Raw genomic sequence first — 25393 nt, 5'->3', positions numbered from 1 at the left:
TGTCCCACCTGTGACAGAGATTGTGGTTCTCGTATGGGACTGTACAGCCACTAAGGACTCATGTTAAGAGTGGAAGCAAGTCTTCCTCGATTCCGAGGGACTGTCTATGATGATGATGATATTGGTCCATCATAAAAGGCTCAATCTGATTCCTACTGCTACTTGTGAAGGGATATCCTTGAGCCAATGTGCCTTTGGGTTGAGGACGGGTAAAGGCAGCTGCAGCAAGCAGTACCCCCTGTGGTCAGAGTACTGAAAGGCCGGGCCCGTGACCCGGAAGTAGAGGCTGTTACCCCCAGCGAGCCGACGTTTGTTTCCGGGGTGAGTGCTGCTCCACAAATGGCGGCTCCGCTGGAAGATGGCGAGGTGCTGGACTCGGACTCGGACTCGGAGATGACAACCGGCGCCGAGCCGCAGGTAGTGGGGCCGCCGGTGTTTGCGCGTGGTCTGGCGGCGGCGGCGGCGGTTGCACCTGGAGACGGCAAGCTCCGCGGGGCTCGGCTTGTTGTCACATTGCGGAGGGTCAATGTCGGCCTATGTCCCCCTCTTCACCGCAACACATGCTGCAGCCTGAGGTTATTAGTCGTGCTTTACTGGATTTCAGCAGTGAAACCACTGACTGAAAACAAAGTCCAAACATGACCGATAAACGGATTTTATTTCATTCTCTCTCTCTCTCTCTCTCTCTTTGAGTGGGGTGGGCTTCCTTTCTCCAGTGCTGTCCTTTGAGCTCCGATAGAGTGCAGTACTGAGGGAGTGCTGCATTGTCGGATATCTTTTGGTAAAGATGTTAAGCTGAGAGCCTCTGCAGCTTGTCCCTTCAGTTCACCCATCATACTTTTATTTTACTTTAAATGTTTAGGCTAAGTAATGACCTGTGTTGGCTCCCGGTCCAGCGATGTCTTGCTTTTAAAATTTGCCGCCTTGTTTTCAAATCCCTCCATAATCTCGCCCCTCCTTATCTCCTGTAACCTTTTCCAGTCCTACAACCCTCAGATCTCTGTGCTTCTCCAATTCAGGCCTCTTGTGCCTCCCCGATTTTCATCATCTCTTCATTGCTGGCAGTGCCTTCAGCTGCCTGGGCCCTAAGCTCTGGAATTCCCTCCTGTTCATGAATTTCCCGTGGTTACGGTCGCAACAAAAGGGTTGTTAGCCCTGCAGCAATAACCCCTGCATGTTTCATGCCAAGTGGTTTTAAACAGTCAACTTTAATATATTGACTTAACAGTATTGTTTTTATACAGCTTTTCTAGTATGAGATGGCGAACAATTAACACAACCTGTTTCCTTCAAGTCTCGTTCGAGTTGATCAGACTTGCAACCTTCATGGGTCACTGTTAAAACAAATGGACCTCAAATTGTCCTGAGAGTGCTCTAATGTTTAGAAGAAAAAGGTCCCATTCTTATACTATTCATCTACTTTGGTCTGCACCTGTGCACAATAACATGCATTGGTGCATGTTTTGTTGAGGCCACTTATTGAGGTGTTTACCTCTCTTCTAATCTTTTGGCCATCATCTTTGTTCTACAAGCTTTGTTTATTATACTTTCAATGTGTAGGCCAAGTGCTCATGCAGGCTTTCATAGTTCTAACTGCCTTAGGAGTATCCCAATGCTATCTCTTGTTGTATGTGGTGTGTTACCAGCTGCCTGCTTATCTTGGTGCTGAATTCTTGTGGTTCAGCTTGTTTTATTCACACCAATGAAAAGCTTCTCCTTTTCTCCACTTTTGCTCTCTGGCTAAAATGCTAAAGTAAAGGATGATGGGAAACTGACCATTTAAACCACTTTAAAATATTCTAACATCTCTCTGCCTCTATATCTCCTCCTTAAAACCTACCTCTTTGACCAAGCTTTTGGCCACCTGTCCTAAAATTGCCTTCAGTGGCTTGTGCCAAGTTTTGTTTGATGGCACTCCTGTGAAGCACCTTGGGATGTTTTACTGTGTTAAAGGTGCTATATAAATAGAAGTTGTTGCTGAGACTGCACAATCCAAATTCAGCTCAGGATTACAGCTTTGGGCAAAAATATCAAGTCCAAATCCAGGCTTTTGAGAGGCTGAGACCTTCATGTAACAAGGCATTAAAAGCCACAAAGGCAACTTAAGGGGTAAATGTAATCTTGTGAATTAATGTATTTTTAAGAATTATTATTTAAATCTTTACTTTGGTCATGGAAATTTCAGTTCCTGAAGAATATACCAAAAGAGAATTCAGTATGCATTTTGACCAATTTGTGGGAACCCAGCAGCTAGATTGCACAATAAGAGTGGCAAGTTCCATAGGCAAATGCATAATGAATGTGGATGTAGGAATTTATAAGTGGGGGAATAAAGTTGGCACACAGTGTGGGGGAAAAATGAGGCCAACTTGTGCAGACATGAAGTGATCACTCCATGACTTCATTTCTTTATTTTCCAAAGCACTAACTTTTTTATCATTTGACTGATGATTATGATGTCCATACTTACTATTATACTTCATTCACAGAACCAGCAACCTGCTATTCCCAAATACTCTGCAACACCGTTTAGCGCACAAGATGATATTCAGGCGCATCCATCTTCATTTGATTTGAGCAGTCGCTACCGAACCACAACATCTGACAACTCGAGTGAAGACAGTGATCATGACTCTGATGAAGAGGAAAGACTCTTGTGGCGAAAGAAACGTCAGAAATGTTCACACAGTGGGAACAATCTACCTTTAAAACCTCCAGTCATGCCTTTTGGCCCAGTTGGCGATGGTTTTACAGGGACTGGAAATTCTGTCAAAGCAACTGGTCGCAAAGTTAACAATATTTGGGGCAGTGTGTTGCAGGAGCAGAATCAAGATGCTGTGGCAACAGAGCTGGGGATTCTGGGAATGGAGGGCAACATCGACATGAATTCTCGGCAATCGGAGACTTATAATTATGCACTGGCAAAGAAGATGATGGAAAAGGAGCGTCAGGAGGAGGAAGAAGAGGAAATGATTAAATTAGAAGCAGAATTGGATGAATATGTACAAGATGGAAAGAGTGGCAAAAACCAGGAGGAGCCTAACCAATACAACCTCAAACGGAAAAGGCCTGTCAGAGAGAGGCTGGGGGAAAGGCTTGAAATGGACTACAAGGGCAAATGTGAGATTACAGAAGATGACTGTCCAAATAAGATTTCAGATGAAATAGCTCACAGGTTAGTGTGTACTGTTTATGGGTCTACGAAATACGGATTATGTGAAATATGATGTGAACATTAGGCTGCAGTGGTAATGATGTGTCATTTGCAGTTTGAATCCCTTTCATGTGTGGCGCTCAGCAAACTTGCCTCTGCTCAGTGTGATTGAGCCTTTGTGGTGTACCCAGCTGTGAAATGGTCTTCAAACTGGGCTTCAGTGCTGTTCATTCTCTTTGCTCTCCAAGCAGCAAGTGGAGTTGCCGATTAAAACGTAATTGGTTCGACTGTTTTATTTTTTTCCTTCTGGGGAAATACCTGGCCTCCACATGTCAACTGTGCCATGATTGAAATCACAAGCTCAGTGCCATGCTTCAGCACCTGGGATGGAGAAAGGCTACGACCGTGGGCATTTGACATTGCTGCTCTTGAGCCAGCTGGTGGGAGGCATGTGATGGCCCAGAGATAACTTCTTTACATTTCCCTCCTTCTGCCCCACATGACTTGGATCAGAAATGTGATGTAATGCCTCTTCTGCCATAGTGCCAACACTCCCAACATACTCTGCCCTTCCTACTGTTGTACATCGTTTTTAATGCCCTCAAATTCCAGGGAATGCCATAATGCAATTATATGACTGTCAATTCAAGCTAAGTGGTTTGGGTTTGACATCAGTATAAACTGTAGTGTAACTTGGATGCAACTTCAGTTGAATCAAATTCTATCAGACCATTTGAGACCACCTCTCATTCTTCTAAACTCCATGTGTCTCTCTTCAGCTTTGAAGTAGCAGCTGCATTATAACTGTGAATGGTACACAAGAGCTTTAAGTTTCTAGGCAGCTATACTGGTTGGGAACCTGTTCAAACTTTTTTTTTCTTTTAATTGTTTCATGCTCTCTGAGGGTTGTAAATCGGTGGAATTCTCTGCACCAGAGCTGTGGAAGCTTGATCATTGAATATGTTTAAGGTGGAGAAAGACAGATTTTTGAACGATAAGGGAGTAAAGCGTTATGGGGAGCGGAAAGGGAAGTGGAACTGAGTCCATGATCAGATCAGCCATGATCTTATTAAATGGCAGAGCAGGCTCGAGGGGCCAAATGGCCTACTCCTGCTCCTATTTCTTATGTTCTTGGAGATGACTAGCTCTTTGGGAGTATTAAGACATTTAATCAGAACTTGGGCAGACTTTTATACTTGTGTCCAGGAACATAAGGTGTTTTGTCTGCCCCATGTGATGCAGAGCCATTGTTATAAGCAGGTACCATCTCTAGTCTGTAGTACAGCAGCTGCATTTATACTTGTAAGTCATAACTGAGGAAGCAGCGGTGTGCGGGGCATTATGCAGTAGTGGTTTGTGTACTGTAATCTGCATTCATTTGATGCAAGTAATTAGAGGTGGTTTAAAAAAAATGCCTCCGATCAATATTTCAAGCGGGATCTGAGATTGCCACACATTTAATTGAAATCTGAAACAGCTTATATTACTTGTGCTGACCCTTCTCTTCCTTCCCACTAGTTCAACCAAATGACTCCATTAATGAAAGCATTGAACATTCCTGAGCAGATTTTGTTTTAATTTTAGTGTTGATCTATACATTTTTGTAGTGCATTGTAGCCTTCATGTTTAAGCAATCGATTCTCGGTGTCTCATCATAGAATCATAGAAATTTACAGCTTAGAAGGCGGCCATTTCAGCCCATTGTGTCTCCACCAGCCAACAAAGCTATCTAGCCTAATCCCACTTTCCAGCTCTTGGCCTGTGGCCTTGGAGGTTGCGGCACTTCAAGTACACATCTTTAAATGTGAGGGTTTCTGCCTCAACCACCCTTTCAGACAGAGTTCCAGATCCCTACCACCTCTAGGTGAAGAAATTTCCCCTCCAATCCCCTCTAAACCTCCTACCATTTACTTTAAATCTATGCCCCCCCTGGTGGTTGTTCCCTCTGCTAAGGGAAATAAGTCCTTTTTATCCACTCTGTCCAGGCCCCTCATAATTTTATACACCTCAATAAGGTCACCCCTCAGCCTCCTCTGTCCCAAAGAAAACAAGCCCAGCCTATCCAATCTTTCCTCCATAGCTAAAATTCATCAGTCCAGGCAGCATCCTCGTAAATCTCGTCTGACTCCTGTGTACCCTCTCTAGCGCAATCACATCTTTCCTGTAATGTGGTGACCAGAACTGCACACAGTACTCAAGCTGTGGCCTAACTTGTGTTTCATACAGTTCAAGCATAACCTCCCTGCTCTTGTATTCCATGCCTCGGCTGATAAAGGCAAGTATTCCGTCTGCCTTATCTACTTGGCCTGCTATCTTCAGGGATCTGTGAACATAGAAACATAGAAAATAGGTGCAGGAGTAGACCATTCGGCCCTTCGAGCCTGCACCGCCATTCAATAAGATCATGGCTGATCATTCCCTCAGTACCCCTTTCCTGCTTTCTCTCTATACCACGTGATCTCTTCAGCCATAAGGGCCATATCTAACTCCCTCTTGAATATATCCAATGAACTGGCATCAACAACTCTCTGTAGTAGGGAATTCTACAGGTAACCACTTGAGTGAAGAAGTTTCTCCTCATCTCCGTCCTAAATGGCCCACCCCTTATCCTAAGACTATGGCCCCTGGTTCTGGACTTCTCCCAATATCGGGGACATTCTTCCCACATCTAACCTGTCCAGTCCCGTCAGAATCTTATACGATTCTATGAGATCCCCTCTCATCCTTCTAAACTCCAGTGAATAAAAGCCCCGTCCAGCCATCCCTGGAATCAGTCTGGTGAACCTTCGCTGCACTCTCAATAGCAAGAACATCCTTCCTCAGATTAGGAGACCAAAACTGAACACAATATTCCATGTGGGGCCTCACTAAGGCCCTGTACAACTGCAGTAAGACCTCCCTGCTCCTATACTCAAATCCCCTAGCTATAAAGGCCAATGTACCATTTACCTTCTTCACCGCCTGCTGTACCTGCATGCCAACTTACCATGACACGTAGGTCTCGTTGCACCTCCCCTTTTCCTAATCTGCCATTCAAAAAATATTCTGCCTTTGTGTTTTTGCCCCCAAAATGGATAACCTCATATTTATCCACATTATACTGCATCTGTCATGCATTTGCCCACTCAGCTAACCTGTCCAAGTCACCCTGCAGCCTCTTGGCGTCCTCCTCACAGCTCACACCGCCACCCAGTTTAGTGTCATCTGCAAACTTGGAGATATTACACTCCATTCCTTCATCTAAATCGTTAATGTATATTGTAAAGAGCTGGGGTCCCAGCACTGAGCCCTGCGGCACTCCACTAATCACTGCCTGCCATTCTAAAAAGGACCTGTTTATCCCGACTCTCTCTGCTTCCTGTCTGCCAACCAGTTCTCTATCCACGTCAATACATTACCCCCAAAACCATGTGCTTTGATTTTGCACACCAATCTCTTGTGTGGGACCTTGTCAAAAGCCTTTTTGAGAGTCCAAATACACCACATCCACTGGTTCTCCCTTGTCCACTCTGCTAGTTACATCCTCAAAAAATTCCAGAAGATTCATTATAGCATGATTTCCCTTTCATAAATCCATGCTGACTTGGACCGATCCTGTCACTGCTTTCCAAATGTGCTGCTATTTCATCCTTAATGATTGATTCCAACATTTTCCCCACTACTGATGCCGGGCTAACCGGTCTATAATTCCCCGTTTTCTCTCCCTCCTTTTTTCTAAAAAGTGGTGTTACATTAGCTACCCTCCAGTCCATAGGAACCAATCGAGTCAATAGACTGTTGGAAAATGATCACCAATGCATCCACTATTTCTAGGGCCACTTAAGTACTCTGGGATACAGACTATCAGGCCCCAGGGATTTATCGGCCTTCAATCCCATCAATTTCCCAAACACAATTTCCCGCTTTATAAGGATATCCTTCAGTTCCTCCTTCTCACTGTCCCCTAGTACATTCGGAAGGTTATTTGTGTCTTCCTTCGTGAAGACAGAACCGAAGTATTTGTTCAATTGGTCTGCCATTTCTTTGTTCCCCGTTATAAATTCAGCTGAATCTGACTGCAAGGGACCTACGTTTATCTTCACTAATCTTTTTCTCTTCACATGTTTATAGAAGTTTTGCAGTCAGTTTTTATGTTCTCTGCAAGCTTCCTCTCATACTCTTCTTTTCCCCCTCTTAATTAAACCCTTAGTCTTCCTCTGTTGAATTCTAAATTTCTCCCAGTCTTCAGGTTTGTTTTTTCTAGCCAATTTATATGCCTCTTCCTTGGTTTTAACACTATCCTTAATTTCCCTTGTTAGCCATGGTTGAGCCACCTTCCACGTTTTATTTTTATTCCAGACAGGGATGTATAATTGCTGAAGTTCATCCATATGATCTTTAAATGTTTGCCATTGCTTATCCACCGTCAACCCTTTAAGTATCCTTTGCCTGTCTATTCTAGCCAATTCACACCTCATCCCGTCGAAGTTACCTTTCCTTAATTTGGAAACTAGGGTCCTGAACTTAACTGTCACACTCCATCTTAATAAAGAATTCTACCATATTATGGTCACTCTTCTCCCCCCCCCCCCCCCTCAAGGGGCCTCTCACAACAAGATTGCTAATTAGTCCCTTCTCATTACACATTACACATCACCCAGTCTAGGTTGGCCAGCTCTCTAGTTGGTTCCTCGACATAATTGTTCAACAAAATTGTACATTCCTGTCTTGGCATAAAAATAAAAAAGGGAAGGTGGCTCAACCGTGGCTATCGAGGGAAATCAGGGATAGTATGAAAGCCAAGGAAGTGGCATACAAATTGGCCAGAAATAGCAGCGAACCTGGGGACTGGGAGAAATTTAGAACTCAGCAGAGGAGGACAAAGGGTTTGATTAGGGCAGGGAAAATGGAGTATGAGAAGAAGCTTGCAGGGAACATTAAGACGGATTGCAAAAGTTTCGATAGATATGTAAAGAGAAAAAGGTTAGTAAAGACAAACGTAGGTCCCCTGCAGTCAGAATCAGGGGAAGTCATAACGGGGAACAAAGAAATGGCGGACCAATTGAACAAGTACTTTGGTTCGGTATTCACGAAGGAGGACACGAACAACCTTCCGGTTATAAAAGGGGTCGGGGGGGGTCTAGTAAGGAGGAGGAACTGAGGGAAATCCTTATTAGCCGGGAAATTGTGTTGGGGAAATTGATGGGATTGAAGGCCGATAAATCCCCAGGGCCTGATGGACTGCATCCCAGAGTACTTAAGGAGGTGGCCTTGGAAATAGTGGATGCGTTGACAGTCATTTTCCAACATTCCATTGACTCTGGATCAGTTCCTATCGAGTGGAGGGTAGCCAATGTAACCCCACTTTTTAAAAAAGGAGGGAGAGAGAAAACAGGGAATTATAGACCGGTCAGCCTGACATCGGTAGTGGGTAAAATGATGGAATCAATTATTAAGGATGTCATAGCAGTGCATTTGGAAAGAGGTGACATGATGGGTCCAAGTCAGCATGGATTTGTGAAAGGGAAATCATGCTTGACAAATCTTCTGGAATTTTTTGAGGATGTTTCCAGTAGAGTGGATAAGGGAGAACCAGTTGATGTGGTGTATTTGGACTTTCAGAAGGCGTTCGACAAGGTCCCACACAAGAGATTGATGTGCAAAGTTAGAGCACATGGGATTGGGGGTAGTGTACTGACATGGATTGAGAACTGGTTGTCAGACAGGAAGCAAAGAGTAGGAGTAAATGGGTACTTTTCAGAATGGCAGGCAGTGACTAGTGGGGTACCGCAAGGTTCTGTGCTGGGGCCCCAGCTGTTTACACTGTACATTAATGATTTAGATGAGGGGATTAAATGTAGTATCTCCAAATTTGCGGATGACACTAAGTTGGGTGGCAGTGTGAGCTGCGAGGAGGATGCTGTGAGGCTGCAGAGCAACTTGGATGGTTAGGTGAGTGGGCAAATGCATGGCAGATGAAGTATAATGTGGATAAATGTGAGGTTATCCACTTTGGTGGTAAAAACAGAGAGACAGACTATTATCTGAATGGTGACAGATTAGGAAAAGGGGAGGTGCAAAGAGACCTGGGTGTCATGGTACATCAGTCATTGAAGGTTGGCATGCAGGTGCAGCAGGCGGTTAAGAAAGCAAATGGCATGTTGGCCTTCATAGCAAGGGGATTTGAGTACAGGGGCAGGGAGGTGTTGCTACAGTTGTACAGGGCATTGGTGAGGCCACACCTGGAGTATTGTGTACAGTTTTGGTCTCTTAACCTGAGGAAGGACATTCTTGCTATTGAGGGAGTGCAGCGAAGGTTCACCAGACTGATTCCCGGGATGGCGGGACTGACCTATCAAGAAAGACTGGATCAACTGGGCTTGTATTCACTGGAGTTCAGAAGAATGAGAGGGGACCTCATAGAAACATTTAAAATTCTGACGGGGTTAGACAGGTCAGATGCAGGAAGAATGTTCCCAATGTTGGGGAAGTCCAGAACCAGAGGTCACAGTCTAAGGATAAGGGGTAAGCCATTTAGGACCGAGATGCGGAGGAACGTCTTCACCCAGAGAGTGGTGAACCTGTGGAATTCTCTACCACAGAAAGTTGTTGAGGCCAATTCACTAAATATATTCAAAAAGGAGTTAGATGAGGTCCTTACTACTAGGGGGATCAACGGCTATGGCGAGAAAGCAGGAATGGGGTACTGAAGTTGAATGTTCAGCCATGAACTCATTGAATGGCGGTGCAGGCTAGAAGGGTCGAATGGCCGACTCCTGCACCTATTTTCTATGTTTCTAAAACCATCCCTAATACACTCCAGGAAATCCTCCTCCACTACATTGCTACCAGTTTGGTTAGCCCAATCTATATGTAGATTAAAGTCGCCCATGATGACTGCTATACCTTTATTGCACACATCCCTTATTTCTTGTTTGATGCTGTCCCCAACCTCAACTACTATTTGGTGGTCTGTACATAACTCCCACTAGTGTTTTCTGCCCTTTGGTATTCCGCGGCTCCACCCATACCGATTCCACATCATCCAGGCTAATGTCCCTCCTTACTATTGCATTAATTTCCTCTTTAACCAGCAGCACTGCCCCGCCTCCTTTTCCTCTCTGTCTATCCTTCCTGAATGTTGAATACCCCTGGATGTTCAGTTCCCAGCCTTGGTCACCCTGGAGCCATGTCTCCATGATGCCAATTGCATCATATCCGTTAACTGCCATCTGCGCAGTTAATTCGTCCACCTTATTCCGAATACTCCACGCATTGAGGCACAGAGCCTTCAGGCTTGTCTTTTTAACACACTTTGACCCTTTAGGATTTTGCTGTGTGGCCCTTTTTTGCTTTTTTGCCTTGGGTTTCTCTGCCCTCCACTTTTACTATTCTCCTTTCTATCTTTTGCTTCTGCCTCCATTTTATTTCCCTCTGTCTCCCTGCATAGGTTCCCATCCCCCTGCCATGTTAGTTTAACTCCTCCCCAACAGCACTAGCAAACACTCCCCCCTAGGACATTGGTTCCGGTCCTGCCCAGATGCAGACTGTCTGGTTTGTACTGGTCCCACCTCTCCCAGAACCAGTTCCAATGTCCCAGGAATTTGAATCGCTCCCTCTTGCACCACTGCTCAAGCCACGTATTCATCTGAGCTATCCTGCGGTTCCTACTCTGACTAGCACGTGGCACTGGTAGCAATCCTGAGATTATTACTTTTGAGGTCCTACTTTTTAATTTAGCTCCTAGCTCCCTAAATTCGTCTTGTAGGACCTCATCCCGTTTTTTACCTATATGCACCACGACAACTGGCTGTTCACCCTCCCTTTTCAAAATGTCCTGCACCCGCTCCGAGACATCATTGACCCTTGCACCAGGGAGGCAACATACCATCCTGGAGTCTCGGTTGCAGCCGCAGAAGTGCCTATCTATTCCCCTTACAATCAATTCCCCTAATCCCTATAGCTCTCCCACTCTTTTTCCTGCCCTCCTGTGCAGCAGAGCCACCCATGGTGCCATGAACTTGGCTGCTGCTGCCCTCCCCTGATGAGTCATCCCCCTCAACAGTACCCAAAGCGGTGTATCTGTTTTGCAGGGGGATGACCGCAGGGGGACCCCTGCACTACCTTCCTTCCACTGGTCTTCCTGTTGGTCACCCATCCCCTATCTGGCTGTGTACCCTTTACCTGCGGTAAGACCAACTCGCTAAACGTGCTATTCACATCATTCTCAGCATTGTGAATCCACCCACAGCTCCAGTGCCGTAATGCGGTCCGTCAGGAGCTGGAGGCGGATACACTTCCCGCACATGTAGTCGTCACGGACACCAGAAGCGTCCCTGACTTTCCACATAGTACAGGAGGAGCATAACACGTGTCCGAGCTGTCCTGCCATGACTCAACCCTTAGATTAACTTAATTTGGCAACAACAATGCTAAAGGTTACTTACTGATATAGAAAAGAAAAAGAAAACTACTTACCAATCACTTACCCCCTTGGCTGTGATGTAACCTTTCGATTTCTTTCTACCTCTTTTTTTTTTTGCCTCCCTGCTGCAGCTGCACTAGTAGACCTTTCCGACTCCCCGGACTTTTATAGGCAACCTCCTTGAAGTCCTGCTGCTTCTCCGACTCCACTTTAAGGTCCCTTTGTTTCTCTATACTTCAGTGTCCTACCATTTAATGTGTATTCCCTTGCCTTGTTAGCTCTCCATTTGCCACTTCTGCCTATCTGACAGTTCATATCCTCCTGCTATCTATAGCTTTCTTCTTTCTCAACCACGCAGCCAATTTTTGTAACTTCTGAAAACTTCTTCATCGTATCCCCTACATTTAAGTCTAAATCGTTGATTATATACATAAAAAAGCAAGGGACCTAGTACTGAGCCCTGCAGAATCCCACAGGAAACGGTCTTCTAGTCACAGAAACACCCATCAACCATTACCTTTTGGATCCAAATTGCCATTTTGCCTTGGATCCCATTGGCTTTTTCTTTCATAATCAGTCTGCCATTTGGGACCTTATCAAAAGCTTTGCTAAAATCCGCTGGACCAAGACTTAGCTCTGTCAAGTCCATATGGTGGCTGATGTGCAATGGCCACCACACATTTAAAAAAAAAATCCATGCACAGGCATCTTCCACCCTTCAAGATTTAGTTCGGGACCTAAGTTCTTAATTGAAACACCTGTGAACTTTTTGTCGTGGAAGCAAGTCATCCTCGATTCGAGGGACTGCCCATGATGATGATGATACTACATCATACACACTGCCCTCATTGACCCTCCTGGTTACCTCCTCAAAAAATTCAATCAAGTTAGTCAGACACGACTTTCCCTTAACAAATGCATGCTGACTGTCCTTGATTAATCCGTGTCTTTCTAATTGGAAGATTTATCCTGTCCCTCAGAATTTTTCCCAATTTTCCCACCACCGAGGTTGGGCTGACTGGCCTGTAATTACTGTCTATCCCTTTCTCCCTTTTTAAACAAAGATACAACATTAGCAGTCCTCTGACACCACACCTGTAGCCAGAGAGGATTGGAAAATGATGGTCAGAGCCTCTGCTACTTTCTCTTTTGCTTCTCAACAGCCTGGGATGCATTTAATCTGGGCCTGAGGATTGATCCACTTCCAAAGCTGCTAAACCCCTTAATACTACCTCTCTCAATATGTTTATTTCACCTAATATTTCTGCAATGTCTGCTTCGCCCCTCTTGTGAAAACAGGCGCAAGATATTCATTCAGAACCATATCTATGTTTTCTTCCTCCACGCACAGATTACCTTTATGGTCTCTAATAGGCCCTGCTCGTGCGCTCGTTATCCTCTTGCTCTTAATATATTTATAAAACATCTTTGGGTTTTCCTTGATTTTACTTGCCAAAAATGTTTCATGCTCTCTTTGCTTTCCTAATTTCCTTTTTCTATTTTCACCCCTGCACTTTCTATATGGTTTCTGCAGTATTAAGCCCTCGGTATCTGTCATAAGCCACCCTTTTTCTTTTCTTTATCCTACCCTGTATGCCCTAGATTTGTTAGTCCCACCGTTTTTCTTTAAGGGAACGTACTTGCTATAAACCCTCAAGGTCTCCACCTTGAATGCCTCCCACTGCTCTGGCACTGATTTACCTTCAAGTAGCTGCTTCCAGTCTACTTTGCCTGAATGACATCTCCACTTAGTAAAATTGTCTTTCCTCCAATTGAGAATTTTTATTTCTGGTTTAAGTGTGTGGGCAAAAAATTGGCAGATGGAGTACAATGTGGGAAACTATGAGGTTATTCACTTTGGCAGAAAAAATAGAAAAGCAAATTATAATAAATGGAGAAAAATTGCGAATTACTGCAGTATAGAGGGACCTGGGGTCCTTGTGCATGAAACACAACGTTAGTATGCAGGTATAGCAAGTAATCAGGAAGGCAAATGGAATGTTGGCCTTTATTGCAAGGAGGATGGAGTATAAAAGCGAGGAAGTCCTGCTACAAATGTACAGGGTATTGGTGAGGCCACACCTGGAGTACTGGGTACAGTTTTGGTCTCTGAATTTAAGGAAGGATGGACTTGCATTGGAGGATATTCAGAGAAAGTTCACTAGGTTGATTCCGGAGATGAGGGGGTTGACTTGTGAAGATAGTTTGGGCCTATATACATTGGCGTTCAGAAGAATGAGGGTTGATCTTATCGAATCATATGATAAGGGGGCTCGACAAGGTGGATGCGGAGAAGATATTTCCTCTCATAGCGGAAACTAAAATTAGGGGGCATAGTCTCAGAATAAGGGGCCACCCATTTAAAACTGAGATGAGGAATTTCTTCTGAGGGTTGTAAATCTATGGAATTCTCTACCTGAGAGCTGCGGAGGCTGGGTGATTGAATATATTTAAGGCGGAGAAAGACAGATTTTTGAGCAAAAAGGGAATAAAGGGTTATGGGGAGCAGGCAGGGGAGTGGAGCTAAGTCCACGATCAGATCAGCCATGATCTTATTAAATGGTGGCGCAGGATCGAGGGACCAAATGGCCTACTCCTGCTCCTATTTCTTATGTCTTATGTCCTTTGTCCTTTTCCATAACTACCCTAAATCTAAATCTAACTGAATTATGATCACTGGCACCAAAATGCTCTCCGACTGATACCCCTTCCATCTGCCCAGCTTCATTCCCTAAAACTAAGTCCAGAACTGCCCCTCCCTTGTTGGGCTTGCTACATACTGGCTAAAGTACTCCTGAATGCATTTTTAGGAATTCTGCACCCTCTATACCTTTCACATTAATTCTATCCTTGTTAATATTAGGGTAGTTGCAATCCCCTACTATTACTGCTCTATAGTTTTTGCATGTCTCAGAAATTTGCCTGGATATTTGCTCTTCTATCTCCCTCTGACTGAGGATCTATAATACACTCCCAGTAGTGATAGCCCCTTTTTTGTTCTTCAATTCAACCCATATGGCCCCATTTGATGATCCTTCTAACCTATCCCTCCTCACAGCTATAATTGTTTCTTTAATCAATATTCCGACCCCCCTCTTTTTTTATTCCCCCTCTCTATCCCGTCTGAAAACCCTGTAACCAGGAATGTTGAGCTGCCATACCTGCTGTTCTTTCAGCCATGTCTCAGTAATAGCTTTAAAATCACACCCCCAAGTGTCTATCTGCTCTCAGCTCATCTGCTTTACTCCCTAAACTCCTTGCATTGAAGTATATACCATTTAGCCCTGCCAAACTACCTTGTCTATTTTCTAGCCTTTGTTTCCTCTGCCTTCCAAATTCACTTTTTTTACTTTTTCTGCTTTTTAATTCCAGCTTTGCTCTCCCTTTCTCCCCCCCCCCCCCCTTTTGAATCTACTCTCTGGTTCCCATCACCCTGAATGTTCATGTGGCCATATGATGAACAGAGAGGCCTAGTCTGGCCACTTGTGTCCTTTTTTTGAGATATCGTCGGCTATTTGTGAAAGGTTTGAGGAGGAAGGAGAGGAGCTGCCTTTGTCACTAAAGGATTTATGGCGATGAGGTGGGTGGATCAAGTCGCTTGGAGCCCTGTGTATTTCTCTCTCTCTCTCTCTTTCTCTCATGCCATCCGCCTCTGCTATTACTGGTGCTGTTAATTCAAGTCACTGGCTTGTTGGGGTTTGGTATTGAAATAAGTGGCAAGTTCTCTTTCTGTAATGAAAGACATGGACCTGGAATTTGTCCAGTCTAACCGAATGTGAACTAAATGAGTCTGTAGTGAGCACTGTGCTTGTTGCTCCTGGTTCATTCCATGTTAAGCAAATGGTTGATGAGGTGAAGCAGATCTTGGGCAGCAAATGGACACACACTTTTTTTAAATTTAGGATAAAACCAAAAAATGATAAATACTCAACAGGTCAAGTAGCATCTGTGGCGAGAGAAACAAAGTTAATATTTCAGGTCAATGACCTTTTGTCAGACCTGAACCATTAACTGTTTCTCTCTTCACAGATGCTGCCTGACCTGCTGAGTGTTTGTTTATTTCAAATTTCCAGCATCCGCAGTATTTGCTTATGTAAGTTTAGGAACTTAATAAATTATTTTACGCAAGGTGTAATAGAGCCATTAATAACTATTGTTTATACAGAAAAGATACTTGTGTTACAGGGGCTCCATGGAATTTTTATAACTTGGGAAGAGGGTCTCTGAAGCAAAAAGGTTGTGAACCCCAGCTCTAGAGTACTCCCAGACCTGCCTGGCTTCAATATTTTATTCAAGTCTGCTATAGGGATTTGAATCTCTTTCAATTTGCTGTGGTTTGGTATGTCCTCTTGAAGCCAATTTGGCCCCCTCAAAAAACCTGCTCACCTCTCCAACAAGGATAGTCATTGGGCTGATTTTAGCTTCACTGAATTATATGTATATGACATAATCAACTTGCACCTCAGGGCTGGAAAATTGTGGTTTCGGACACCTATAAACTCATTCTATTTTTCAGTGCGGAGAGGTATAGCACACATTTACAATCTGGGTCTGTGTAGATTATCCAGAACTGAGAAAATTCTACAAAGTTTAAGCTATCTTTAGAAATAGGAACAGAAGTAGGCCATTCGTCCCCTCGAGCCTGCTCCACCATTCAATAAGATCATGGCTGATCTTCTATCTCCTATTGATCTGAGTTGAATATACTCAACGACTGAGCCACCACAGTCCTCTGGGGTAGAGAATTCCAAAGATTCACCACCCACAGAGTGAAGAAATTTCCTCTCGGTCCTAAATGGCTGACCCCTGATTCTGAGACACTGACCCCTGGTTCACTCAGCTATTCACGTTGCTTTAAAAGATCTGTTGGGCTAGTTGGCCTGATTATTCTTTTGGGAGAGGAAAGTGGTCTACTCGGTATTGGGGCTCAGCTTATGAAACTTCTATATGTTGGTCATGGGTTTCATTTCTTCCATAGAAAATGATTAATAAAATATATATATATATACTCAAGTGTCTTGGCTTTGACCTTGACTCCAAATAATGCAGCTTGGGGGAAGCAATTAGCTGCTAATGGTGAACCTGCATAAATCTATTAAACATGTAATGTAGAAAGCTTTACTAAAATTTGAATTACACTTTTTCAGGCTTCGAGAGCCAAAAACTGATCTGATTCATAGGGTTGTGAAAGCTGTCGGAAGAAAAAAAGCAATAGAACTCCTGATTCAAACAGCTGAGGTAGAACAGAATGGTGGTCTCATGATTGTTGTAAGTAATACTTTTTCTAATTCTTTTAAAAAAAAATGAATCTATGCTCCAAATGACATGACCACTTTATCCAGTAAGTAACTGAACCATATGCTCAGGAAAGTCCCAGGCTCAATCCCCAGTCTTTGCTCAATTACCCATAGCTGAGCTAATGATGGGAGTGTTGTACAGTAATTGGCTTTTGCACCCTGCGTTGAGAAAAAATTGCCAGTGTTTCCCTCACGAGTGCTGTTGGATTTGTGTGAACATTTGGTGAGGCGAAGAATGGGCTTGGCTGTGATGCCTTCTGCAATTAAATAAGTTGGCATCACTGTCAAACCTCATGAATAATGGCTGGCTGAGCAAATTACTGAAGGGAGTTTGATGCCCAAAGAACCATATTCCAGCATGGCGTTCACATGGTCACTGGGGAGAGAGGGACAGCAATTTGATTAGCTGAGCATGCGTGATAGGATTTCTCCCATTTTGCTGAAAACTTTGATGCAATAGGTTAAGTTCAGCGATGAGTATTGTAGTCATTATGATTTCAAGCTCTAACTTGGCCGCTATGAACATTCACGTGCTATCCTCAAACATTACTAATCATTTAAACATTTTAAATGTCTCTTTTTTGAGTGAGTTAAGTGCATAAGAAATGAGCAAAACTGGTTTCCTGTTTTACTGAGGAGCTTTTCAACAAATCAATTCATGTCAATTAGTAGCACCAAGATTTATTCCAGATTGACTTCAAATTTTGCATTCATTCATTTAAGATGGGAATTATTAGGCAGCTTTTTTTCAAGCTAAAAATATTTTCTAATTCAAAACTTAGCAAATTAATTTAAACAGCAATAATAACAAACAGAAATTGGTCTTAAGACTTTTTTGTTAAACTGATCTCCCAAAGAATTGCTTGCAGTGTATTGTAGATTATAGGGTGCTGGATTATATTTATATAGTTTGTTATATTTTCTGCTAGTTGATTTTATGGCATTGGCCATGGTAAATTGGAGAGATTGAAGAAATAGACATGGCATCCGGTTCGGGTCATGAGGCTTCCATTGTTGCAAGTAGATATATGGCACTGTCAACTCCCATACAAATAAGGTGCTCGGTCTGCTCATCGGAGAGAATGATGCCACTGAACCCGCAATGAATTCTACGGCCTCCAACTTTTCTGAATAAATTTTAAAAGAAAAAAATGATGGTCAAAATACATTGCATAGAGATGAGGGATTTCCTAGTTTATAATGTTTGAAGTGTTCTGTAAAGGGAGCTTTAATGGTTACACTAATACCAGAGATGCATGTTATGGCTTTGCACCCAGGGAGAGATGTGTTGTATATAGACGGAAAGGTAAAGTTTGCAGAAAGAGTGCAAAAGTCTGAGACAGATGTACAGAGGCAACAAGAAAAGGAGTCTTATCGACAGGAGTTGGTGGGACAATGAATTAGTGGTAAATAAGCAGAGACACAGTTTCAGGAAGAGGGACTTATTTTTGCCACAGATCTATTTTTTATATCTTCCGCACAGGACGGCAGTCGCAGAAGAACACCTGGTGGAGTTTACCTGCAATTATTGAAGAATACACCAAGTATCACCCAGGACCAAATAAAGGTTAGAGTTCAAACATTTTTGAGTAATGAATTTGAGCATCAAATACTACTATTTAGTAAGGTCACTTTGTTTCTTAATTTACCAGACATTGGCATTAATAGAAGTGGTAGGGCAGTTGTAGATGAAATGAGAATGCTCTTTGCTTCTCTATCCTCCCTCTGGCTCGATCATTAATGATTGTCGTCTTGTGACTGAGCTGTACAGATCTGAAATTTCCAAGCTTGATCCCTTGTATATGCTAGCCAATCTCAGCTGGGGCAACAGTGGGAACACCATGTTTTACTTCAGAGTTCCTAAGCTAGGGAGAGGAAACCCTAACCTTAATCCTAAATCCTGCACCTGATCATTATATGGGAATGCCTGCTGGAGGTGTATATGTGTAGATGGGGTTGGGCTATACTGTGATAGTCCCCATGACTGTTCCTGTTCAAGATTTGATATGAAGAATGGCCACTAAGGTAAGGCCACTAGAGGGCCTCTTAAACCACAAGAATCATATTACAGCATGCATTATTATCATGTTTAAATCCCTTTGTGGTCATGTCCCTTCCTAACTCTTTAACCTCCTCAAGCCCTCCAAATTTCTCACCCCTGAATTTTCCGTTCCTCTGACACTAGCCTCCTGTGCACCCCTGTGGTCATCTGTAGGTTAAACTCGTGACAGATTGTCACAAAATGCATGATCTATCAATATTTCTTTTTGTTGTAGCTAAAAGACTTAAGCTACAACCATATTGAGTATGTGAGTCAAGAAAAGTCTCTTGCTTTCAATCAACAGGAAATTTTTTATGATGAAAATCAGAGGGAATATCATTGCAAAAAAGCAGCCAAAAAAAGGAGGCAACACATCATTGGGAAAAAGATGAAACAGGCTATTAAGGAGCTCAACCTACAAGTGGATGATGATGCTTCACGAGAGACTTTCGCGAGCGACACAAATGATGCCTTGGCTTCTGTTGAGGATACGGAAGAAGTTCACATGGAGAAGCCAACATTAGATCCAGAAGATGCAATTGAACTTGATAATAGTAATGATCTGGAAATCTTTTGAAAAGCTTGTCTAATTAAAACAAATGCAAGAAATATCCCTGTTGATGATTTCCGATTGAAATCTACATTTCAAACACCTTGGTTTCATTCAAAATATTTCTTTTATGGTGGTGTCAGTTTGTTGCCTTGTGAATTAATGCTTTCATTGTTTCAGTCAAACAACTTAAATTATGAATGTTAACCTTTTGTTATGCTCATATAACTGCATTGTTAAGGATATAAGGTAAAGTAATGCATTCATATCAGCAAAGGAAGATTACAACAGTTCATGTCCATATTTTACAACTTGTTTAATGAATATCATAGTTTTCCACCAATTCAGTCAATTTTTTTTTACTTAATTAAATGCAAATATCCTTTGCAGCTCATTTGATTCATTTCAGCATATTCTGATTTTAGCTACAATGGAAACTGATGATTTGGATGAACAGATACCTAGGTGGTCAAATACTTTGGAAGGTTCTGGCAGGTAGATAAAGACATAAAAATGGCCAATAGTAAATTGGAGTAGAGTACAAAATCAAAGAGGTAATAAATATATAAGGCTATTAAAGAATGATTAGACTGCATTTAAACTATATGGTGCATAGTTTTGGGTGTCTGACTGTGAAATCAAAGTGAAGTCATAGTTTGTACAGCATAGATTCATCAAGATGATAGCAGGAACTATAGTTTGGGGGAGTGATTGAAGGTATTGGGACTATTTCCACCAGAGCAGAGAAGGCTATGGGGGAAGTTTAGGGTTTTTTTTTTTAAATTGAGAGATTTTAATCAGGTGCATAAAATACTATTTCCTCTGGTTGGGAGTCAGTAATAAGGGGTCATCAATTTAAAGCTTTCACTGAGTGAGGATAAGGGTTAAAAGAAATTTCATTAAGAGTTAATGTACAGCAGGCTGAGACCATTGTATCTTTTTAGGAAATAAATATTTCAATTTGACCGAGTGCAGGACAGTAGGATTTGCTTTGGATTGTTTTAGGTTGGCTGAAACATGGGGCCAAATGATGTGTGCAGTAAACCTTTTTCCAGAATGTCTTGAGAAATTGGTACAAATACTGTACTAATGTAATGAAGTGTATTAGATTTGTTTTGGGAATATGAAGCTAAAGATCTGATAGTTTTTAAACCCATTATAACCAAACATGCAGTTTTGTTCCCACATGGATATGACCAATTGTCATGAATTTCTTTTGAGGAAGTGACATCTCAAGTCAACTGAAAAGCTTTACAACATGGTTTTGTCATCCATGCCTTTGTTACCTGTAGACTTACCTACTCCAACCCACTCCTGGGGTCATCTAAAACTCGGCAGTGCGTGTCCTAACTTGCACCAAGTCCCGCTCACCCATCACCCCTGTGCTCACTGAGCTACATTAGATCCCATTAAGTGGCGCCTCAATGTGAAAATTGTTGTTAACAAATCCCTCCACGGCCTCGCCCCTTCATATCTTTGTGATCTCAGCCTCACAACACCCTGAGATGTCTGCACTCCTCAAATTCTGCCCTCTTGAGCATCCCTAATTATAACTCTGCAATCGTTGGTAGCCATGCCTTCAGCTGCCTGGGCCCTAAGCTCTGAAATTCCCTCCCTAAACCTCTCCGCCTCTCTTTCCTCTTAAGATGCTCCTTAAAACCTACCTCTTTGACCAAGCTGTAATTTCTTATGGGGCTAGGTGTCAAATTTATTTGTTTTGTCTTGTAGCACTCCTGTGAAACGCCTTGGGATGTTTTGCTATGTTAAAGGTGCTATATAAATGTAAGTTGTTGTCGTACCTTGCCTTCCAGAAAGCATTTGACAAAATTCTGTTGAAGCTTAGTAACAGTAAATCAAAATAAAATATGGAATGATAAATTGATTAAAGTTAGGACACAACAGCTGGTGAGCTGCAAGAAGCTGACTAGAGTCATGAGCAGTGAGGTTTTGCTGAAGGGATAAGGGAGAGTGTTTGACCTAAAAAGGATTTGGTAGCTCTTTATATGTAATAAATGGAGGCTATATGAGAAATGTGATAACTCGATTGCCTTTTGAATTGAGGGCTGTGCTCTGCAGCATGCAAGGTTCTGGAAGATGGTTGTTGACACCTCACTGCAATAGAAAAACAGCATCAGAAGCAGATGATCACCTGCAGAAAGTGATGGGAGAAAACAGCACAAGGAAAACTTGGTATTTGTCCAACACATAAAGAGGACATAAGTGAAAGTGTAGAATAGGGTAATACTTGACACCACAAAGCAATTACCTTAAAAGCTTTATCCATAAGAGACAAATGATAATTTTAAGGAATTCTTTATTTCAGCAAATAGGCAGTCTGTTTTGCAGCTGTGATTGGGAGTACAGAAACATAGAAAATTGGTGCAGGAGTATGCCATTCGGCCCTTCGAGTCTGCACCACCATTCAATAAGATCATGGCTGATCATCCACTTCCATACCCCTTTTCTGCTTTCTCTCCATACCCCTTGATCCCTTTAACCGTAAGGGCCATATCTAACTCCCTCTTGAATATATCCAATGAACTGGCATCATCAACTCTCTGCGGTAGGGAATTCCACAGGTTAACAACTCTCTTGAGTGAAGAAGTTTCTCCTCATCTCAGTCCTAAATGGCTTGCCCCTTATTCTTAGACTGTGTCCCCTGGTTCTGGACTTCCCCAACATATAATGTGTTGCTTCCCAAGGCACAAGAGAATCTTCTGAAAAGAGGGGTTAACCAGCCAGAAGTTCTGGTTTATATAGGAATCAATAACAAGAAAGAATAGCAAAGTCTTGAAGTGCAAGTGAGCTAAGATAGTTTTGGGATTACACCTGGTACCATTTGCTAGCGAGGATTAGTAAGAAACAATGGTGTAGAAGAAAGAGTTTTAGGTTTTGGACATTGGAGCAAGTCTGGATGGACTTTTGTGTAAATTAAATTGGTACAATTTTTTACAGTAGGTAAATACCAATTGGGAAGGATATGAACAAATAAGACGGGGGGGCGGGTTAAGAATATAGTGAAATGGAAGAGAAGTCTAGAGCAACAAGCTTGGTAGGTGAGGGGTACAGAAAGGTGCATTTTGGGGCAGGGGAAAATAAAGGGAAAAGCAAGCCAAGTATGAGAATTAGTGTTTATGTGAATGTGCAAAGTGTTAGAAATAAAGTTGGGGCACTAATTCCACCAATTAAAATGGAAACACATGATGGTGGACCTTGAAAAAGATTGAGAGGAAAACATAAGAATTAGGAACAGGAGTAGGCCATCTAGCCCCTAGAGCCTGCTCCACCATTCAATAAGATCATGGCTGATCTGGCCGTGGACTCAGCTCCACTTACCCGCCCGCTCCTCGTAACTCTTAATTCCCTTATTGGTTAAAAATCTATCGATCTGTGACTTGAATACATTCAATGAGCTAGCCTCAACTGCTTCCTTGGGCAGAGAATTCCACAGATTCACAACCCTCTGGGAGAAGAAATTCCTTCTCAACTCGGTTTTAAATTGGCTCCCCCGTATTTTGAGGCTGTGCCCTCTAGTTCTATTCTCCCCGACCAGTGGAAACAACCTCTCTGCCTCTATCCTGTCTATCCCTTTCATTATTTTAAATGTTTCAATAAGATCACCCCTCATCCTTCTGAACTCCCAACGAGTAAAGACCCAGTCTACTCAATCTATCATCATAAGGTAACCCCCTCATCTCTGGAATCAGCCTAGTGAATCGTCTCTGTACCCCCTCCAAAGCCAGTATATCCTTCCTTAAGTAAGGTAACCAAAACTGCACGCAGTACTCCAGGTGCGGCCTTACCAATACCCTTTACAGTTGCAGCAGGACCTCCCTGCTTTTGTACTCCATCCCTCTCGCAATGAAGGCCAACATTCCATTCGCCTTCCTGATTACTTGCTGCACCTGCAAACTAACTTTTTGGGATCAGGTCCCTCTGCACCTCAGCATGTTGTAATTTCTCCCCATTCAAATAATATTCCCTTTTACTGTTTTTTTTCCCAAGGTGATGACCTCACACTTTCCGACATTGTATTCCATCTGCCAAACCTTAGCCCATTTGCTTAACCTATCTAAATCTCTTTGCAGTCTCTCTGTGTCCTCGACACAACAGAAGGGGTTGACCTTACTCATTAAAGACACAATTATAGTTATGGAAAACAAAGTTCTTGTTGCTTAGACAGGGCCTATCTGGGTTGAATTCGGAGATCTGAAACAACACAAACAAAAGGAAAGAAATCAAAGGTGAGATTTGTAGGCCATTTAGAGAAGTTTGTAGTGGAAACTGTTATAATAATGGGGACTGTTAACTACTCTAAGGCAGAATGGGGTAAGGCAACGTTTGTGGTCAAAGTGGGGAACTGAAGTGTTTCAAATGCTCAGGAATAGGACAATTCAGAAAATTCTCGGCCAATTGGTTTTACCTCAGTGCTGGGTAAATTTATGGAAGTCCATGATATGGAATTAAATTAGTGCTCGAGAGCGGCCTAATCGGGACAGTCAACAGATTTGTTAAAAAGATAGGGGGTGCATGATTAATTGAATTTTTAGAGGAAATTTGTGCACAGATAACAGGAATGCAGTAAATGTGGATTTTAAGAAGCAGAACACAATGAGATTTGTTATGAAAATTAAGGCAAATAGTAATAAATGAAATGTGGCCACGTGGATAGAGATAGCTGAAGAAAGAAAAGCAACTAGGTCAGAATCACATTTAGGGGTGGAAAGGAAGTGTTCAGCAAAGTGGCTATCCAATCTGCATTTAGTCTCCCCAATGTGGATCAGATTGCACCAGATAGGAGAAGATAGCAGCAATTACTGTATATAGATTGGAGGAATTGCTGTCGCAGACGGAATGAATGGAACCCTGGGCAAAAAGATGACTGAACAGGTATTGCACCTGCTACACAAGAAAGTTCCGCATTCCTGTCAAGCTGGTGGAAGAATTAATAATTTATCACAGGAAAAGTCCCTCTGGTATTGTAGATGGTGGGAATACCAGAAAATTATCTGACAAATTAAAAGCTTATTAGGTTGAAAGGATGAGGATGTTGTATGAGGAGGTGAGAGTGGAGGCATGTCAATTGAGACAGCAAATGGGTCATGGGGCCTGTCATTGCAACTAAGGGGCAGCCACGGCTGAGTTCAAAGGATATTTCAGAAGCTCTGGTGCCAAAGGTGGATTTATCAGAACATACACGGAGACAGAAACTGGGATAATGGTGTGAAGAAGTATAATTCAGATAGTTGTGGGTGGTGGTGACAGACTTTGAGTATGACGACAGAGTTGTGAAATTTGTCAGCATGTTTGTGGTATTTGGTTGGATGCCTTCACAGAGGCTGAAAGACATCTCATGGATGTCGTTTGCTTGTTTAAAGCAATGTGTACCCAAAAGTGACAGGCCGTTCCTGTTGCTTGCAAATGTCATAAAGGTCTTTGAATTGACATCATAATAGTGTACGATTCATATACATAGCAAGTTTATTCCTGCAGTGTTAAATCACATTGGACGTTCAGTGAACAGGGCAGTGTTGATACTAAGCTCACAAGAAAGCTTTAGATTGTTAGTAAATTTGAAACTATTAGACTACACCCTTTGTGTACAGCACAGTATACAGTCTCAACTAACAACCAACATGAGCTGTGCAAAGGTCGACGCAGCAACCAACACCAGATTCAAAACGTGAGGAAAGTTATTTCTAATACTGTAACTTGCGTTGAGTATATATGTTCAGTATGAAAACCATCACATTGATTAAACTCTATTAATTTTCAGGATGTTATTTTTAATTTTGTCATCAAAATGTTAATATTGCCTTAATGAGTTGGTATGCCTTTTTTTAAATGACAATTTCCTTTGTACCCATGCTGTTGCTCTATAGAGTATGGTGTATGTATGTGTAGATGGCACAGAAACAGGAGATTGTATCTGAACCTTTGGATTTAG

The 25393-nt window shown here is 42.5% G+C and overlaps 1 protein-coding gene across 1 annotated transcript; it reads left to right on the top strand.

Annotated features, from left to right (window-relative positions):
• Positions 1-318: 318 nt before the first annotated feature.
• On the top strand, positions 319-25393 carry phax (phosphorylated adaptor for RNA export). Its single transcript, XM_070883003.1, has 5 exons — positions 319-417; positions 2490-3175; positions 16706-16826; positions 18339-18422; positions 19201-25393. The coding sequence occupies exons 1-5, from the start codon at positions 340-342 to the stop codon at positions 19471-19473; spliced, it is 1242 nt and encodes a 413-aa protein (XP_070739104.1). The 5' UTR covers positions 319-339; the 3' UTR covers positions 19474-25393.

This window comes from Pristiophorus japonicus, chromosome 1 (genome assembly GCF_044704955.1).
Source record: "Pristiophorus japonicus isolate sPriJap1 chromosome 1, sPriJap1.hap1, whole genome shotgun sequence".
In the NCBI taxonomy this organism is placed as follows: domain Eukaryota; kingdom Metazoa; phylum Chordata; class Chondrichthyes; family Pristiophoridae; genus Pristiophorus; species Pristiophorus japonicus.
The sequence above is the reverse complement of the archived record's forward strand: the minus strand, read 5'-3'. Positions and strand labels throughout refer to the sequence as shown.